This window comes from Strix uralensis, chromosome 4, assembly GCF_047716275.1.
Source record: "Strix uralensis isolate ZFMK-TIS-50842 chromosome 4, bStrUra1, whole genome shotgun sequence".
Classification (NCBI taxonomy): Eukaryota; Metazoa; Chordata; class Aves; order Strigiformes; family Strigidae; genus Strix; species Strix uralensis.
In genome coordinates this window covers 37,425,245-37,440,578 of record NC_133975.1, presented here as the reverse complement: position 1 = coordinate 37,440,578, position 15,334 = coordinate 37,425,245, and the positions used below count along the sequence as shown (strand labels likewise).

General features: G+C 39.0%; 1 protein-coding gene across 2 annotated transcripts in view; it reads left to right on the top strand.

The window, feature by feature from the left end:
• The window catches only part of WWC2 (WW and C2 domain containing 2), a 105,564-nt gene that overhangs the window by 46,408 nt on the left and 43,822 nt on the right, over nucleotides 1-15,334 (top strand). For both annotated transcript variants that reach the window (XM_074866414.1, XM_074866415.1), the window contains exons 3-5: nucleotides 6,727-6,930; nucleotides 7,895-7,971; nucleotides 12,605-12,684. In XM_074866414.1, the coding sequence (XP_074722515.1) occupies nucleotides 6,727-6,930; nucleotides 7,895-7,971; nucleotides 12,605-12,684 (361 nt within the window). The remainder of the gene's footprint in view (nucleotides 1-6,726; nucleotides 6,931-7,894; nucleotides 7,972-12,604; nucleotides 12,685-15,334) is intronic.

The following is a 15,334-nucleotide window of genomic DNA, read 5'->3' as shown; positions in this document are numbered from 1 at the left end:
TCCCCAGCCGGGGTCCTCTTTATACTGGCTCATTGGACCTTTGGTAACATGACACAACTCGCCTAACCTGTCAGAACGTAATGTATCTGCTTTCACAGAATCATCTAGGTTGGAAAGGACCTTGAAGATCATCCAGTCCAACCGTTAACCTAGCACTGACAGTTCCCAACTACACCATGTCCCTCAGCGCTAAGTCGACCCGACTCTTAAACACCTCCAGGGATGGGGACTCCACCACCTCCCTGGGCAGCCCATTCCAACGCCTAACAACCTGTTCTGTGAAGAAATGCTCCCTAATATCCAGTCTAAACATTTCCTGGTGCAACTTGAGGCCATTCCCTCTCGTCCTATCGCTCATTACTTGCTTAAAGAGACTCGTCCCCAGCTCTCTGCAACCTCCTTTCAGGTAGTTGTAGAGGGCGATGAGGTCTCCCCTCAGCCTCCTCTTCTCCAGACTGAACAACCCCAGTTCCCTCAGCCCCTCCTCGTACGACATGTGCTCCAGACCCTTCACCAGCTTCGTTGCCCTTCTCTGGACACGCTCGAGTAATTCAATGTCCTTTTTGTAGTGAAGGGCCCAAAACTGAACACAGGAATCGAGGTGCGGCCTCACCACTGTCGAGTACAGGGGTAAGGTCACTTCCCTGTCCCTGCTGGCCATGTTATTTCTGATACAAGCCAGGATACCATTGGCCTTCTTGGCCACCTGGGCACACTGCTGGCTCATGTTCAGCTGGCTGTCAATCAACACCCCCAGGTCCCTCTCTGACTGGCAGCTCTCCAGCCACTCCTCCACAAGCCTGTAGCGCTGCTGGGGGTTGTTGTGGCCCAAGTGCAGCACCCGGCATTTGGCCTTATTGAAACTCCTACAGTTGGCCTTAGCCCATCGCTCCAGCCTGTCCAGATCTCTCTGCAGAGCCTCCCTACCCTCGAGCAGATCAACACTCCCACCCAGCTTGGTGTCATCTGCAAACTTACTGAGGGTGCACTTGATCCCCTCGTCTAGGTCATCAATAAAGATGTTAAACAGGAGTGGCCCCAAAACCGAGCCCTGGGGGACACCACTCGTGACTGGTCTCCAACTGCATTTAACTCAATTCACCACAACTCTTTGGGCCCGGCCATCCAGCCAGTTTTTTACCCAGTAAATTGTGCGATCATCCAAGCCTCGAGCAGCCAGTTTTGCCAGGAGAATGCTGTGGGAAACGGTGTCAAAGGCCTTACTGAAGTCAAGGTAAACTACATCCACAGCCTTTCCCTCACCCAATAAGCAGGTCACCCTGTTGTAGAAGGAGATCAGGTTTGTCAAGCATGTTGTTTTTTGGAGCCAGTGAGTGTTTGGGTAGGTTTAGTTAGTTGAATAGGCTTTGTGTTGAGTTGAGTGAGCATTAGAGACTGTATGAAAGAGAACATGTGAATGCATAACGTTGGGGAATGCAGGTTGAGGTGACATCGTAGAAACCATTGCTGCCAAAAAGGAGGGCTATTACAGCAGCTCCAGCTGCTGTAACAGCACACAACTCCCCCCTGCTCTCCTGCCTTCAGATCTTGGGTTTCTGGTCTTCGTTTCTAGCCAGGTCAACTAGTTTCTCTTGGAATAGCCTCTCTTCTGAGATGGTGATTCTGCTACATTTACAAACTGGAATGATATGGACATGTATTTAAACAGATGAGAGTTCTTTCTTCAGGAAGAAAAGCATAATGTTGCAATTTTGTCTCCTCTTGCTATGTATTTGTCCTTCTCAAGTAGCAATCTGGCATCTCTGGCATTTTTTTTAGTGGGACTCCCTGAGAGTACTTGTTCTCTGTGTTGCCTAAATGCAGCATGTCTGACTGAAGACAGCTTACATGCGGGTCATTCTAGAGCAAAGCAATGCTATTATTTTGTTTGGCAAGGGGAGATGTTGGAAAACTATTGCTTCCACATATTGTTAATCCTGTAGTAAAATGTCCAGTTCTCTCATGTCTAGCAGTAGAGCATCAGGGAGCTGTTCCCTTCCCTGTGGGATTTTCTAGTGGGATTTTAATTTCATGTATTTTAAGGGAAATATGATCTACTGCTGATAAGGTAATAGTTTCCTTATGTTCAAGTAGACTGTAAAATTTGGCAGAGCTTCTTGATAGCAGACAGGAGCATAACATGAAAATATCTCATTTAAAAAAAATCATATGCCTGACTATTGCCTGTATCCTACATATATAATATATCTTATGTATAATTACACAGAGCATGCATAACATTGCTGCCCTTGAAGAAGTCCTGCCAAAGGAATAAACAAAACTTTCAAGGCTTAAAGTCAGTGCTGTCATTTTGGTTTGGAATTATTGTTTGGGCCAAATTTTTCTGCTGAGTTTAAGTGCATCAAACCTGGCTGGCAGTGAGCCAGGAAGAGTGCATTTCATGAATAGCAGTATGATTAACACCAGTGCAGCTTCCTCTTCTGTGTTACAGAGCTGTCATCATTTCAGTGCACAGGAACATCTTTGGGTGGAGTGTGCCATCCTGCCGCTTGTGCAGTTCCGCTGGGCAAGACCACAAGTGTTTTCTGTCTCACAGAATTTCCCCCCTAGTGTGGGTAGACACTCAGATCTTTAAAAATAGGAGGAAATAAATTGCTTGTTTATAATTTTTTATAAATGTATTAACTACACATTTGCACTAATCTGTTTAAAGTTAAATTAATTGGTTTTAAATCAAGATCTCTTAATAGAATTAATTTTGATTTGCAAGTGGCTTTGCCAAATGACACTAAAACCAAGTCAAATTAGGAATGTGTAACCTGAATATTAGGCACACCACCACCCTCCTCATTCTGCTACTATGGGTCATTATTTTTGCATTGTGATTCGACAGAGCAAGTTGATATATAAAGATTTTTCTTAAAATACAAGAAGTGCTCTTGATAGACCCTGTTGTACAACTCTTAGTTTTTCAAATACCCATTTTAAGGAGATTCCTTTAGCTCCTATCTTAGTTTATGCCATGAAAAATGATGGCCAGTATATCGCTTTCATTCTCTCTACAAGAAACAGCTGAACTCTTGAATTTAATGATCTGGTGATGCAGAAAGTGTTGGAGAGATTGTGCCCAGGGGGATGGTTTGTTTGTTGTCCAGTGCTGATGTTTGAAGTTCAGTTAGCATTTTCTGTAACAGATACAACCCTACAGCTCTGTCTAGTGTTCATAACCAGTGCTTACTCCTCACCTGACCAGCAGAAGTAACGTCACCTTATGTGTCTAGCTGGCAATGCATTTGCTGCATGATTCATCTCTGCTGCAGACCAGGTTGTAAGGCATCCTGTTGCGGTCACCAGTGGAAGCATTCATATGCCCTGAAAAAGGAATGAGATCTCCCAAGTTTATTTTATGTCAGCTGTTGAATAGTAAGGGTAGGAAAATGTTTGGATGTTCTTTGTGGTTGAAATCTCACTCTTCAGTTTAAGCATAAAGAGCTTCACATCTCATTTTGAAATGTTCAGCAAGCTGTTCCCTCAATGACATGCAACTATCCCAACAATATTCTTGTGTATACAAGTTTGACCTTAACAGCAGGTGCTTAAACATTCTCGTCAAAGGAAAAAAGTCCTTATCTTTGTGAGGCTTTACTCTGAGAAGTATAAATATTTGGTTTCGAAAGAACTCTGCATTTTAAAAAAAAATTGTTGGCTCTTGGAAGGTACATGTGCTCAAATGAACATACTTTTCAAAATGCAGCACTACAGTACCAGAAATATTATCCATAGTTCTGTCGTTGGGGTTTTTTTTCCCCTCTGTGCAGTAAACCTGATTAAAATTGAGACAACTGAAAATTATAGATGAACAAGCATATGGTGCTGCTACACAGGTGCATGTTTTTGTGTGTGTGTATATATATATATGAACAACTTGCCAAATGAGTGATACCCTTTTCTGTTTTTCCACTTCCTAATATTTAAGAAGACAAAGTGAAAAATACTCCAGAGCCTTTTCTGCTTGGTAAAAGTTGAGTAACAATTCTGGGATAGTCATTCCAGTACTGCTTTGCTTTTTCCAGGATTATGTTTTTTCCCAACTGAGTGTTTGGTCTGGGATACCTGCAGGTAGAATCGGCTCAGAATAATTTGACCAGTGAGTGTACCTACACAGGCAAATACCCAAACCTCCCTCACTGTGCTGAAGTTAGCGTGCAATTTTTAAAATGCAGGGTCACCTTTAACTCGTTTATGATTATCAGTATAAAAGATGTTAGCTCGTGTAATCATAGTATTGTTTTGCACATGCATCTTGGAGAGGCAAAAAGAAAATGTTTGATTGTCAGCAATACAAAATAATCTGCTGTTGATCAGCTTTGTCCTTCGCTTGCAGTCACAAGGACAGGGCATCTGTAGGCCACGTTTTAGAACTCTGCAGGCTACATTTGGTCTTTAGGCTGCATGTTGAGCAATCCTCACTTAAAACCAACAAGGCAATTACCTACAACATGCTCGAAGATGAGGCCTTCCAATCTTTTAAGATTATTCGGTGGCTGCTGGTTGCACTCTTAAAACACAATCACATCATTACATTCTTCTAAAAAACCAACATAACTGCATTTATCCTATTTGATCGTTGACCCATGAGAATCCTGCTTCATGCTCTTCATCCTGCTTCAACAAACAGGACAACTCTGGAAACTAGCACTTCTTATCTTGTGTAAATAACTGTGAACGTGGAGGTGTGTTAAAGCACAACAGCAATAAGTGGCCACAGATAGGGACATGTGTTGACCATTTAGGAGAGAAAAGGTATTGATTTGCTGCTTTTGTGTGCCTGATATCTTTGTGGAAAAGAGCAGGTGGCTATAAACATGGATATATGTGTGTGTGTCTGTAGCTATAGTTAGTTTCTTGGAGAGAGTGTTCCTGTTGGGGTTATTGGAAAACAAACTCTGTCTAAAGCCTCTCTGCTTTAATCTGCTATGCACCACACTTGGGTTTGTGATTTATGCTCTTTATGTATCCATTGTGCACATCTAAGAAATACTTTTCCCAAGTAGAAATACTGTCATGTTTGTAAGTGGTGGAGGAGAGGGTGTTATATGTATTTGTTTTTAAAAGCATCAGCAGTTCCATAGGCATTGTCAGTTTGGGATTCCACACAATTAGTTTTATGGGATGCTGCTTTTTCTTTGCGTGTCTTTTTATGTGATATTAACACCAAAAAAGGCTTTTGAAAAACTGGTAGTCAGTCAGTATGGGAAATGGTTCTTACCCAGAACCTGTCCTTACCAGCTTTTGCTGTTACAAAATCTGTTTTCATATATGGAGTTGAAAGAGTGCCCTCTCCCCAAGAGTGTACTTCAGCTACAGTTTAGAGCAGTCAGATTGGTTCTGCTGCAGTTCTGTTTTCCCCTGATGTCTTCAGCCATGTGCTCCTGTTTTTTCCCGTCTGCAATGGTTCTCACAGTAAAGCAATTCAGAGAACTAAGTGGCAGAAATCTAATCCAGAGAATAAACTTCCCTCCTTCTTTTTGCAGAAAAACTGAATTAAATTCTTTGTGCAGAAATACTTTAGTGTTGAATGTTACTTTCTATCTATGTAGATTTATAGTATGTAACTTTGAAAGAAAATGCAGTGTGGTGCGCATTTGCATTTAGATTTCAAACTTTTCATGGCTATGTCTTACAACAAAGTTTTTTGTACTTAGTACTGCTTTAAAGGAAGAATATTCATTGTACAACTTCAAAAAGTGCTGAACTAAGTCACGAATTAATAAGATGAACATTCAGCCTTAACTCTTCCTCTTTGCATGTTTACATTAAGAAAAAAGTACCTTAAAACCTACAATTAGATTGATCACATCACATACTTTCTTAATATGTATAAATATGTTATGTCTGATCTTCTTGTTTACACATTCTGTTGCAAGTCTGTCTTCTGTGTGGCTACTGGAGTTAAAATGGTTGACCTAAGCCCTTCATGAATTAAGGGCCTGTTCCAGCCTACTCATTTATATTACCTGGGTAGTCAGTGGAAAGAAGTAGACACCTCAAAAAAGCATTTTGGTCCCATGTATCTTGGGCACCTCTCCTTGATGGATTGAAGTGCCCTCTGAGAGTGGCCCTCTCTACTGACCAAAAAAGCAAGCTGTGTCTTGGATCAGATGCCTAGCAGGGATAGGGATAGAGTTAGGTGAGATGATCTGGAGAGTTAATGATCTTTTAGTTCAGTTACAGGGGAAAAGATAAAACCGTGTTCGTAGAGGGGAAGGAGAGAGATAACCACTATAAAACATGAATAACATATGTCTGTAAAGTTTAATGAAGTGGGGAGGAGGGGGGGTTGAAAGAAATGTAATAGCTAAGATTAGTTTTCGTTTTTGTTCAGAAATGCATTCATTTTTTAAGGTGTCATTGAAAGACTTTATTGATCCAATTATTTCCATATACTGTGATGCAAAAAGTAAGTTTTTCCTTGAGTTTTAGGATGTTGTTAATTCAAGGTTGAAGATGTAGGAATGATCTACATAAGCATTTACCTATTGTACCCTAATTCCTAATTTTGCAATTGATCCCTTAAATACTGTTTCTTACACACACTATTGTAGCAAAGAAAAGCTTACGCGTAAAATTGAGCGTCTGCTTAGTAACGAAAGACAAACTATGGTTTAGACTACTGTAACTGTGGATTACAGGCAGAGAAACAATTTGGCTGTCAACAGATTTCAGCAGAGATCTCTTTAAATCCTTTCTTTTTCTCCTATAAAGAAACAACACAAATAGAAGATCCCAGAAAACAATGGAGGCAAGAACAAGAGAGAATGTTAAAAGATTATCTTATGATAGCCCAGGATGCTCTCAGTACTCAGAAAGAACTGTACCAGGTGAAAGAACAGAGGCTAGCACTTGCACTGGATGAGTATGTACGGTTGAATGATGCCTACAAAGAAAAATCAAGCTCCCGTACAAGCTGTAAGTACAGTATGTAACTTCTTTGATCTGTGCCTTGCAGGAGTTCCTGTTTCTCTTTAGGATGAGTTTTCAAGGGTTGCTATGAACACCTTGTACTCTGGCTTTTTAGAGATGGCATCCCTACTTTTTTTTTTTAATTTATTTAATATAAAGATATTCTGCTGGAGAGAACCCTCTTCTCTCTGATACAATTGAACTCCTTTGAGCCGTAGTGTAGACAAGTTGGCTCTGAAATCTACTTTGTCAGAACAAAATTCTGCCAAATTTAGTTCAAAGTAAATAGGATCTCTTGCACTTCATGGCTGCATACTGAAATGACTCTACTGTGTTGACAGGTGTCTGCAATAGACCAAAAAGGGAATTTGTTGCTGCTTTATAAGAATAGCGTACAGTAATGTCATAGCCTGTGTGCTGTGATCAGGGTGAAGTAGAGATACATGTTACAATGCTGGCCAAAGAATTGGCATGGAGTGCTGTTAGTGGCCTGTCGTTGGCCAAACATCTCTCTTGGAAGTAGACAGTGTGATAAAAGCAACATATACAGCTGCAGAAGAACTGAGTGGCAGACCTCTGAGGCTTCTGAATAAATCTTCTTCTGCTTTCCAGAAATCTCCTTAGAAATTACAAGTTCCAGGAAGAAGTGATCACAAGATGTCTCAGCTAGAACAATGGGAACAGAAAGCAAGGGGTAGAAAGCCAGGGAGAATGAGGTGCTACTTCAGGATCCTGGGATAAGCAAAGAGAGATACCAAATAGTGCTAGGGGAAAAAAGGGGGAAAGTTTGATTGTTCATCAGTTATTGCCATCCTGCAATGCTGACTACTCTATAAAAGGATTTTTTTTTAAAAAAGCATTATGTTTTTCTGCACTTTGTAGTTTTTAGATCAATGTGGATTCATTGAGGAAGGGACTAATTAATGATTTGAAAGTACTTAAATATTTGTCCTTTTTTGTCTTAAAAAAGTGTTCTCAGGCTCCTCATCAAGCACAAAGTATGACCCTGACATTCTGAAGGCTGAAATCTCCACTACAAGATTAAGGGTGAGACTGCTTAACTCCCATTCATTTGTATTCTGTGTGCAAAGTTTATGACTGTAGAATAAGCAAAGCTTGAACTAGCAGATGTATCTTGGTACGGAAACCTCCTAATATTCTCGTAAATACCATTCAGAGGTTTTTAATTAATTTTTAAAGCTGTCTCTGTTACTTTCAGATAACACATTTTGGGAAAACTTTGACAAATATTCTAATTAGATGTGAGTTTAAATAAATCCGATAACTATTTTCACTTGTATGGTTTTGTTTTTAAAAGGGAGAGTAAAAATCTTTAGGTAAAACTAGAAAAGTAGTAGGCCAAGGTGCACTGCAGCCAGATGACTTTTTACAGAATCTGCAAGAAATGCACCGTCACCTACGTCAACTGCCTCACAAATTTTTGTTGATTTAAAAACCACTTTTCAGTAATGGTGTGAAACTTTGCTGTGTTTTGTCAAAATGGAACAGTTCAGATCAAGAATGAAAGTTTGTGTTTGCATTTTGAAATTGGTAATGAACAAAAATCCATTATTTGGTCAACTGTGTTCAGTATGGTCACTAACAGACTCCATATAAGGAACTTGTATTCACAGGTTCATCTCTAGTGAATTTATGTTGAATAAGGAGGAAATGGTGTGGAAGATGTTTAAAATCTATATCAGGAGTTCATTTATTTAAGCTATGACATATAATGCTCTGTGGATAGCCTAGGCTTTCTGTAGTTAGTAATGAAAAAAAATTGGGTCAAACCATGTAGGTTAAAAAGGCAGCACCTCACAGCATAGTCCTTGGGTGAGGGCTGGAATACAGACTCTGCAGGAGCAGAAGCAGCACAAGCAACAGCAGTTACTCAGCTCTTCCATTGCCCCCTCCTGGTTTCCGCACAGAGCAGCACTGATAGAAGCCTCCGAGAGTAACATCTTCCTTCACCTGGAGTAAGAGTTTTGATTAGGAGTCTAAACAATTAATGTTTAAAAGCGACTGTGGAATAGCTCATTAAAATTTTAAAACCCAGTATAAATCAGGCATGGAATACACTGTAAAACTGGCATCTGGATGTTGCCTTCCTGGCTGCTTGTACACCTATTCATCCTTACCAGTCTTGATTTGTAGTCCCTTATCCTTTAAGGAGAAGGGAAGATGGTTAGTGAGAGAACTTATTTCAACACTGGAAGAGGTGGGAGAAAAAAAAATGGTAAGCTTAGTAGGGAGAGTCAACAGCAGTAAGGATCCTGTCAGGAACAAGAATGAAGACAAGTCAAGAGCTTCTTCCCAAAATGAGTGTAGTAGTAACAGATGTTCCCTTTGGCAAGGGGATCACTAGTATATTTGGAAAATTAAATGTTGTTGAAGAATAAAACCCATGACCAAATTTAAATATAGTCACCTACAAGTCAGAGGGGAAGATTCAGACATGGTCCGGTGCTCAGTTTTTCCTGTTTCTTAGCTGATCGCCTCTGATCGCCTGATCTTAGCTGATCGCCTCCCAGCTCAGGATGCAGAAACACTGAATCACCTCTTGGCTGCAAATCTACAATTTGTTCGCTAAGGAGAGAAGCAGATGTGTTAATCACAGTAATTAATTTTTTGGAGGTGCTCTCCTCTCTTCATTGTTTCTTGAAGTCAAGGAGCCTAATATCCTGCTGGATTCCAACACCTGATTTATTGGCATTACAAAGTCCAAGTTGTCCATGTGCCTAAAATAGGTGACCTTGTCTGCAGAGTTTAGAAGGGTGCAGTCCAAGAATATCTGTATCAGCATAAAGTGTGTTGTCATCCAAAGCCACTGGATATGAAAATCATTGAGATAAGAAAAAGCGGAGCCCTATGATGCTAGGGCTGGAAAGTGGTTTTCATGGAAGATGGCAGGAGAGGTATGACTGTTACCATAGTTTACCCTTATTTCAATGTTTGAGGATGCTTGCTAATATGCCACCTTTTGGCATTTTACAGTATATGCATGCGTGGTCTTAATGGGAAACAAAGTTAGTCATTAGTAAGCTGCTAGCCAGCTAGTTAAAATTTGCACATTATTTAGTGAACTATTAGGTCAGAGGTATTAAACTTGTTTCTCTCACACTGGCTGAGGCTTACTGGTATCATCAGGTTAATGGTGGCTGGAGGGCGGAAAGTCAGCATTCAAGGAAGTTCTGAATTGGCCTTTGGCCTTTTCCTTGTTAGCTGTGCTTAATATATGTATGTGGAGCCTTCTGAATACACGAAATGCCTATTGCGCAATAGGTCGTGAAGAAAATTTGGCGGAAATTGGACAGCTGTTAAATGAACTAAGGAGAAGACCTTTCTCACAAGATTAAAATTGAAGGATCTGATCCTGCAGTGGACTTTGAGTGGGGGAATTTGGGGTCTTAATTAGTAATCAGTAAGATAATTCAAACAACACAAAGCATATGTGTTACGCATATGAAGCAAATAGGGGATGCACCTTTATAAAATAACAAGGAGGGTTTTAGTACTCGAGTGCTAGAAATAAAAGGAGGTTGACACAGGAGCCTGCTTGAAGATGCAGTTGGAAGGAGGAAGCGAGTGGCCTGTCAGGTGACTTAAGATGATGTGCAGAAGCAGTAGGAAGGGGCTGAAGGATAAAACAAGTGAAGAGTTGTGAAAAAGAGGGAACTAAATGGAAGTTTTGAAGGAGAAAACGAGCATAAGAATAGTTGAGTGCGAGTGTGATGCAGTAAACACAGAGTCTGTATTATGATGTAGTTCATGTCCTTCTAGGATAATGTGCCTAACTCACATTTCTTGATAATGAAATGATGATGAATTATAGCAGAGGTCACTCAGAAGATGATCTTGAGGAAAAATGTAAGGGTTTCTGAGAGATCCAATCTTCTAAGTTGAAATCAAATGTGCCTTCTACTATTACTGTAAATTAACATTTCCAATTAAAAAAAAAAAAAGTTTAGCCATTCTGTGTTACTCAGAGAAGTTGGGACTTCTTTCATATTTTACACGTTACTTTAATAGGAACACAGAGGTGATATCTGTTCATTTTCTATAACCTTGATCAGAACACTTGAGAGATTATTCTTGGGGTTTTCGTGCTAGTGAGGGAAGAAATAGGGAGATCTGAATGTGTACTTAGAGACATTGTCTGTTTATCATGCTAACTATTCAGTATGGTCAAAGTAAAAACCATTTTCTGCCAAGTAAAGCAACTAGTGATGATAGTTTCCAGAAGTCTGAACCTAACCCCTCATCTAGAGAACAGGCTTTGCTTTGGAGAAAAATGGAAGTTGAAAGCATTTTATTTCTGTCACTGAAAATTCATTAGCCAGAAGCTACAAACTTGAATGCCTAATTATCAGTCACAAACCCATACAAAGACCCCACAAATCACTTGTTATTTTAGACATACAAAACGTTTTAAGTCTCTTGGAAAGCTACAGCAGCTGCTGATGCTCAGTACTTTTAGTCACCTGGCATGTTGGGAATCTCACTTTTTTTTAAAATTTGAAGAATAGCACCAAATAGGAAGTCTAAGGGGATTTGGATACAAAAAGTCTTGTAGACATATCTTGAAATTAATCTCAGTTAAAGTGGTCAGAATTCTTCATTTTAATAGAAACCATTTTTCAGAAGAGTTGTGTATCTGAGGACCTATCTGAAAACAAGCAAGAATTTCACAGTGGTAGGTGAGAACAGGGGACTTCCAGCAGGTTTCTCCATTTTTCACCTTCCTGATTGCAAAGTTAAAAAGCCTAACAATATCTGGCTAGTATGTAGAGTACAAACGAGCCAGGTACAGATGTATAAATGCCAAAATTTGGGACTTCGCACTTCAAGGATGCATTTCTGTCTCTGTGTGTATGCTGAGGTTTAATTCTAATTTGTGTTAGAGTACTCTCATTTATAGGTGGTCCAGAAACTTTGTTTTAGTATGTTTGGGAATTATGACATAAAAAATTAAATGGAGGATATTTTGACTTAATCTTGATTCCTGAATATTCTGTAGTGTACTCATATCTGCTAACATCTGAAATAGCAATATTAAGATTAAAAAGCAATTGAGCATGTAAATTCAGGGAAACTAGGGAATGTTTTGCTGAAGACATTGCCATTAAATAAGTGGATATATTTGCGATCCAAATGTGTTTAGTGATGGTTGTCTTTGAATTAAATGATTGTGAATTATATATTTAGGGATCCAGTGTCTGTAAAGCTTTATAAGAAAGGGTGGGTCATAGGGAAAAAGAAAAAGGAGTCCACACTTTGTCTTTTAGAGTGCAAATGATTTGAGAGCTTCCTGGAATGAAAAAGTGAAAATATAATAAGCCTAAAAATAAATAGGCATGTCCCTGTAGGACAGTTGGAATGCATGCTTAACAAGTGAGAAGTAAATTACTTGTTAAAGTTCTCTCAGGTTTAATAACACAGTGTGGTATTGATACAAATAAGGAATGTGATTTAATCTGCTTGTGTCCCTTTAATACTAAAGCATGTTGCCCATAGACATTATGAAGAGAACAGATCCTTTTGTTTTTAATATGTGTCAGTAGAGCAATTTACTCTTTTTTTGTCTTATCTGATGTAGAGAATACATTAATTGTTCAAAGCCATATGTTACGCTGTTTAACAAGAGGAATTTTCTAACTCTTGCTTTGATTTAATACGCAAGGTTAAGAAGCTGAAGAGGGAACTCTCTCAGATGAAGCAAGAGCTGCTGTACAAGGAACAGGGCTTTGAAACACTGCAACAGTGAGTAAAAGAAATAGTTGAAACTGACTTAGTCACCCTTTTTTGTTTGTTTGTTTTGTTGGGTTTTTTTTTTTGCATGGGATCGAATCCATCTTATGTGAGAGAATTATTGGGGGGAAAAATGAGAATCAACTTTTTGTTGTAGTTAGGAAGCAGGAAATCTGTAGAAATGGCAAACTTATTGTGCAAGTGTTAACATGACATCTGTTCCCCCTCCTGTTTTATTCCCATGAGGTAGCTTGTGTTGCAAAGAGGCAGAAAAAAGGGCAGTGGTTGAGGGTCCCAAGGAAGAATTTAGCTGCTTTTCATGTCCCATTAAAAAATTTTTTTAAGAATTTGAAAAGTTAATTAGGTCTTTCTTTCCTCCTTCCCCACCTCTAAGCTCAAAAGAGAGAGGAGGGTGCTGTTCTTGGAGGTATAAATTGTGCACAACATTGCAGAGTTTTTGAAATGAGTCACAATCTGAGGATTAGAGACTTGACTTTCTTTGTTCCAGTTGCTGGGATGCCTGGTGTCCAAAGGGCTGATGCTGAACCGGGTGAGAATTCTGGGTATTTAACCAGTTGGATTATTAGGTAATGAATTTTTTTCAGTCTGAGCACTCCCTGCTGCTCTTGACTTACAAAGTTGGGCCCTAAAATATTGAAGATTATTGGAACTGTCACCACAGAGAACTTGCTGCAGAGGAAACCTTGCTAACAAGTGTGTTTTCTTGACTAATGTAAACAGAAATTTATTAATGCTAGTCTTTTTCTGTATTGTGGTATGTACCCATACATTAAGGATACATTTAGACGGTAAAATGCAGAGCTGTGTGCTCTTAGTACACTAGTTCCAGTAGCAGAAGCAATGTTGCAGCATTAACGTAATATTGTCTGGATTAATTTACCCTTCTTCTCAGGACCTCCTTGTGTATGGCAGTGTACTGTCAGATAAGTAATAATCTCTATCCTGGAGAGCTTGCAGAATATATAGGGAAGATGGACAAAAGGTGGGAGAAGGGAAATGCATTTCCATATTCCAGGTAGAGTACTAAAATGCAGAGAAGTGATTTGCAAGGGATAACAGAGCATCTGTGTTTCGAGCTGAGTCACTGGAGTTCAGTTCCCAGTTCTAACCAAAATGTCTTACAGGCTATTGCCTGTGTGTTTTAATAGATCAGTTCTATACAGCAGGAATCTTTTTAAGTGGGAGAAAAAAAATCTGGTCCAGGAAGTGGCCAATCATAATTATAGACATGTCAAAATGGACAAAAAATGTCTTTCTGGTATGAAGAGTTTGAAGTCAATTGGGAACTAAAAACCCTCAGCACCTTAGGAGGATGCCAGTCAAGTCTTTATTCTCCTTCATTTTGACTAAAATAGAAATGTAAGATGTTTGTTATTTAAATATATAAAGACTAGCAAGAAGTGAAGGGAGAAAAGGATAGTTGATTGAATTTATTTAACCATAAATCAGATTTCATTTGAAGAAAAATTTAGAAGAGGAAAGACGTATTGATTCTAAAGCTTAAGGTAATAAAAACTCATGCTGCTGTCCCAGGATTAAAGGTTAGCCAATCATGCTGGTTTTATTATATTAATTCAACAATGAAGTATTGTTTTAAAGCAGCTTGCTCACAAGCCATTTTGATAGGAATCCAAAGCATGTTTCAGAAACTGTCAACAGCGTTCCACAGAAACACAATGGACGTTTGTTTTTAACATTCAGTCAGACACTTTCAAACAGTACTAATCCCATTAATTTAAAACAGGAAGACGGAATATCTTATATGTCAGAGATCCTTCTTGTCCATTTTTATTATATGCAGAATAAAGCAGTTGTGATTTGAATGTGGCACATCATATTACTAGGCAGCATGTGGTGTATTACCCAACTGCTCATTCATGATCCCAGTTGTTGGCATATGCTGTATCTGTTTGACCTTAGCAACCTGGTAAGTTCCCAAAAATTGAGAGTTTTCAGACAGTAAGTGTCTACCTATGAAAGAGTTTGAGGAACTTTGAAGCTGAAACAAATATATCCTTGAATAGGAATCTGAGTGCTGAGTCACATAGGTAATTTTCTTATACAAATGCAGTTCTAGTTTGCACAAAAACTGAAATGCGAAGAAAGAAAAACAGACATGCTCACAGCTTTAAAGACCACTTTAGAACCTTGATGATATCTTTGTGCACAAAACTGGAAGAAAAGTAGAATACAGTTACAGGTGTTTCGTGGGACTTGCTGTTCTTGCAGGGGATGCTTGAGATCACTTCTGATCATTAAAATGTTCGTTCATTCCTCACAAGGTTAATGTCTTCCATGATGGATGATGATAAAAACAGAAAACCAATTGCATTATAAAAGAATGTATTCTCTTCTAAATGCCTGACTTTTATGAAGGTGGCTGTTGGTTTTAATTTTGTGAAGCATAGCTGCAGTAATTTCCATGATGCTATGAAATGCTCCAACTAGACATCATGTGTTTACAAACGGTACTTCTTGAAGTAAATATGGAAATACTAAAATGAAATATCTTTCTAAGTTTAGGGGCTTTTTGTTATTTTCAAGTTACAGTTTTTAAAATCATTAATAGTCCAGGAATTTAATAGATTATCTGGTGTATGACATATGATATCAATTATTGAGAGATTTTTGTGAATACAGA